This window comes from Pinus tabuliformis, chromosome 3_2, assembly GCF_031772625.1.
Source record: "Pinus tabuliformis cultivar Carrire ecotype Pingquan chromosome 3_2, CPIR1, whole genome shotgun sequence".
NCBI lineage: Eukaryota > Viridiplantae > Streptophyta > Pinopsida > Pinales > Pinaceae > Pinus > Pinus tabuliformis.
In genome coordinates this window covers 1,261,494,344-1,261,498,996 of record NC_142302.1, presented here as the reverse complement: position 1 = coordinate 1,261,498,996, position 4,653 = coordinate 1,261,494,344, and the positions used below count along the sequence as shown (strand labels likewise).

At 37.8% G+C, this 4,653-nt stretch overlaps 1 protein-coding gene across 1 annotated transcript; it reads right to left on the bottom strand.

The window, feature by feature from the left end:
* Positions 1–744: 744 nt before the first annotated feature.
* LOC149185321 (uncharacterized) lies at positions 745–4,185 on the bottom strand. Its single transcript, XM_089417898.1, has 2 exons — positions 1,403–4,185; positions 745–1,295 (listed from the first exon to the last, which is right to left on the bottom strand). The coding sequence occupies exons 1-2, from the start codon at positions 4,140–4,142 to the stop codon at positions 847–849; spliced, it is 3,189 nt and encodes a 1,062-aa protein (XP_089274024.1). The 5' UTR covers positions 4,143–4,185; the 3' UTR covers positions 745–846.
* Positions 4,186–4,653: the final 468 nt, after the last annotated feature.

Here is a 4,653-nt window from a genome sequence, read left to right as displayed (position 1 = left end):
ACAACCAAAGGAACAACCATTGCTGCATTCCCCTTCCTTAACTAACTCAAAATTAGAATCTGTTTCAAGAAAAACAAAATAAGTTGTGAGTAGAGATGCGCAGAGAGAAATGGACCTCTTTGCCGCTATCCACCTTGGAGATTTTGAAGGCCAAGTGAAGGTTGGAAATTGCATTTAAAAGAATCTCGCAATGGAAGCGGACAGTGCATTTAAAGTTGGGAGAATTGTAGATATAGCTGCCTGTTAGTCACAAAGATGCTCCTCTGAAAAACTCAAAACTCTTGTTGTTGTAAACATCATCGCAACATTTAGCTACAAAATCCTGACTTCTTAAATGAGATCTATAATTTATTTAAAGATATAAAATTTATATGTTTTCCTGGTAGCTGTTATGACAATAAAGATAGAATCTGTGAACTATGATTACTTAATGTTAAAGGTCGTCTGAATTGTCAAAGATGTGTGTTAATTAACTTTTCTTGTTCCTTTAAATTAAATCGTAGTATCATCTTTTATGTTGGTTAAAGTGAAAGATAGACTTTTCTACCCTTACTCGTAAAGAGTGGTATAAAAACTAAAAAACATAACAAATACAAAATTCTTCTTGTATTTAATACCAGAAGAGTGTCACACATTCATATAGATGTAAATGATATTGAATATAATTGTTTTTTAAAAATAGAATAATAAATTATAATCATAAACACATTTCCAAAACACCACTCATGAGTAGATATAACTTTATTTTTCATATTTACATGCAATCAATTATAAAACATTTATATGCTATCGAAAACAAAGATTTATGTACAAAGAAGCATATAACCACTACTTTGTTACAATAGACTAAAATGTGGAAGAACTTTGACCTTCACAAATGTTGTTGATAGTAGCACTTGTACTACCCAACAAATGTGTTAGATTTGGCTGGAATTTGGGAATGGAAGTAGTGCTCAAAAAAGTGTCTTTGATGTTTTGCAATGTGCCTAGAATGCCCATCATTGTAGGTCGTCCTTGAGGAGATTCATTTGTGCAAAGCAAACCCACATTTATCAATGCACTGAGACAATTGAGATCTTTATCTTCTTCAATACATCTACTAGTCCTCGTTAATAGACCCATGTCCACCACTTCTTGTACTTGGTTTGGAAATCTACTACCCACCCATTTGTGCAATGTCATTCCTTCTACAAACATGTCATGGGTGGGCTTCTTTCTAGTGAGCATTTCCAATAGCACTATTCCATAGCTATAAACATCACCTTTGGTTGTAACTTGTCCTCCCACTCCATATTCTGCATTCATAGATCCTCATCTTAAGTTTTTTAATTTAATTGAGAATGTTAATTAAACATAAGAAAATCACAAGATTGCTTCATATGGGATAGAGTTTAAATAATACCTGGAGGAATGTACCCGGTAGATCCCTTGAGTGCATTTGTGGAAGTGAGAGCTCCATCTTCATTATTTGCAAAACATATAGTAGCAATGCCAAAGTCTATTAAATATGCAGTCATATCTTCACCCAACAACACATTGTTGGGTTTCAAATCACAATGAATCACTTGCACAAAGCAATGATGATGGAGGTATGTCATGCCTTGGGCGATATCTATTGCTATATTCAACCTTTGAATCAAATTCAAACAACTTTGTTCTCCATCATCGGGATATAACCACTTTTCTAGGCTTCCTTTTGGCATTAATGGAAATATCAAAGCTTTGATTTGGAGATCTGAATAGCAAGTTATGACCCGAATCAAATTCCGGTGTCTAACTCTACCCAAAACTTTGCATTCTCTATCAAAACTCTTTTGAGCCCCTTCATTTTGTAGATTGAGAAGCTTGACAGCAACCATTGTGCCGTCATTCAAAATCCCTTTGTACACTTTTCCAAAACTACCAATTCCTAACAAGTTTGCATCACTAAATTCATTTGTTGCAATGGCGAGCTCTGCATAGGAGATTCTTCGATGCCCCACATTTAATGATGGACCAGTGTCTCTCTGAATATTTCTCCTACAATTCTTTCTCCACAAGATTGCAAGAAACAAACACAATACAACAATTGCTACAACAACAACCGGTATGATAACTCTTTTGAGATTCAAAACACTTTTATGTTTATGAGCATAGCACGGTGGTAGATTTACCCAAGGTCCACATAGACCAAGATTTCCCATAAATGCTGTGGCGCCAATCTTTTTGAAAACTCCTTCTTTAGGGACTTCCCCTGACAACTTGTTAAAAGAAAAATTCAAGTGATGGAGCATTGTGAGATTTGCTAGTGATATAGGTATTCCACCTGACAAATTGTTGGAGGAGAGATCTAGGTCTTCAAGACTTAGAAGTTCACTGATTGACAGTGGAATTGGACCTTCAAGTGCATTGTAAGAAAGATTCAGATATGCTACTTCTTTGCAGCTTCCGACGATACTTGGAATATAGCCAGTTATTTGATTTGCCGAAATATCTATGGCTTGAAGCTTATCGAACTTTCCTAGTTCTAAAGGTACATGGCCACTTAATAAATTGTTTGACAAGTTGAAATAGAAGGCTAAATTTGCAAGGCCTGCAAGCTCTTCAGGTATGTGCCCACTAAGCTTGTTGTATGATAGATCTAGCAGTAGTAAGTTCACACATTTCCCTAAACTTGCAGGTATGTTTCCTGATAACTGGTTATGATTAAGATCTAAATATCTTAATTGTTGGAGGTTGGCCATAGAATCAGGGATTTTTCCAGACAAATTATTTCCAAAAAGATATAAGAGACCTAAGCTCTTTAGCTGCCCAATTTCCATTGGAATGTTTCCTTGTAAATTATTGGAATCCATATATAACCTCTCCAACTTCTGAAGCATACTAACTGAAGAAGGGATTGACCCTGTAAAAGAATTACCTTTTAAACTAAGGAATGTTAAGCTACTTAAATTTCCAATTGCAGGAGGTATTTCTCCAGCTAATTCGTTGATACCCAAGTCTAAGTAGTAGAGTTTTGTAGAGAGGTGGCCTATAGAAAACGGCAATTGCCCAGTGAAGTTATTATAAGATAAGTCTACTTCTTGTAGATCGGAACAGTTACTAAGAGCTGTTAGAATCGGGCATCTCGTGGTGCTGCCGCTAATAAGGTAATTGTCGCCAAAGTAAAGCTGCCGGAGATGTGTCAATTTACCCAACTCCATAGGCACTATTCCGCTGAGCTGGTTCCCTGCTGAGTAAATCAATTGTAACTTGGTACAATTGAAGAGGGATGAAGGAACGCTGCCACTTAGCTGATTAGCTTCCAGATTGAGTTTCATTAACTGGGTGGTCTTCTTGGTACACAACTCCGACGGAATGTGGCCAACTAATTGGTTAAAACATATATCCAATGTTTCAAGATTGGTGCAGTTGGACAACGAAGACGGAATGCGTCCCGTGAGATAGTTCTCACCGAGATCAAGAAAGATGAACTGGCTTAGCATACCCAATTCGGAAGGAACACTGCCGTGAAGGTTGTTGCCAGCCAAATCTAAGTACTGCAAAGAGGATATGTTTCCCAAGCAGTCCGGGATTGTTCCCATCAAATTGTTAGCACCCAAGGCCATGGTTCTTAGGTTGGGGAGAAGACAGAGTTGTGGGGGAATGTTTCCTGTCAGATTGTTATAGGAGAGAGTCAAGTTCCGTAAACTGCGGCAGCTACCCAGAGTGGGCGGAATGGAACCCTGGAGTTGATTGAGAGAAAGACGAAGCATCTTTAAGCGAGAGAGGGTTCCCAATTGATAAGGAATTTGACCGTGGAAACTGTTATTGAGAAGGCTGAGTACTGTAAGAAAGGAGAGATTGGCGAGAAGGGGAGAGATTGTACCTTCTAATCCCATGTTCGAAACATTGAGGGAAACGACTCTCTGCCTGCGCCTGCTGCATATGATGCCCGTCCACTGGCAGAATGAGACATTTGGCATCCAAGACGTGGCTAAGGAGTGGGAGGGATCATATGTGATTGCAGACTTGAATGCAAGCAGAGCGTGTTGATCGGAAGCATTGGTGAGACGAGGAGGATGGTGAGGGAAATGGGCGATGGGTGTGGAAAACACAAAAGGAGGATTGAGAAAGAGAATGAAAGAAAGGGCGGCGAGGAGAAGCATTCTGGTAATCTGCATCTCTTGCGTGACAGAAAGAATGGTTTCTGATGAGAAAATGGAGTTTGGTAATGTAGTAGCTATATAGTTGCTGCTGCATTGAGTGAAGAGACTCAAATTAAGAATGGCAAGAATCTTTTCAAGATGTTCCGGTCGGTTAATTTGGAGTTTGACCTTTTCACAGAAGTAAGAAAAGAATATCACATTTCAATAAAATTAGCATTAGTTGCATACCCCTGGCGTAAGGCAAATTAAAGCTTTCTTTTATTTGAAGTTTGAATAAATTCAACGATGATGTTTTACTTTTACCGTAAAACAGGGTAAGGGATACGGCATTTGCACTCCATAAAATCCGCACTCAATTTGCAGTCAATATTACTTAAAACGTTAAAGTAAATATTACTTCAATGTACGGCAAAATAAATTGAAAAAAACTCTAACACACCCTAAAATAAATAAAAAGGTCCATAAAATTAATCATAAATCTTTCTCCTTGCCTCTCAATAAACCAAAGTAAAATGTCCATCCAATT

What these genes read in the sequence shown, in the direction of transcription:
- LOC149185321 (XM_089417898.1), bottom strand. Translation starts at nt 4,142, where the DNA reads ATGCAGATTACCAGAATGCTTCTCCTCGCCGCCCTTTCTTTCATTCTC. An exon ending in TACCGGGTACATTCCTCCAG is followed by an intron (nt 1,296 to 1,402) that starts GTATTATTTAAA and finishes CTATGAATGCAG; the next exon opens with AATATGGAGTGGGAGGACAA.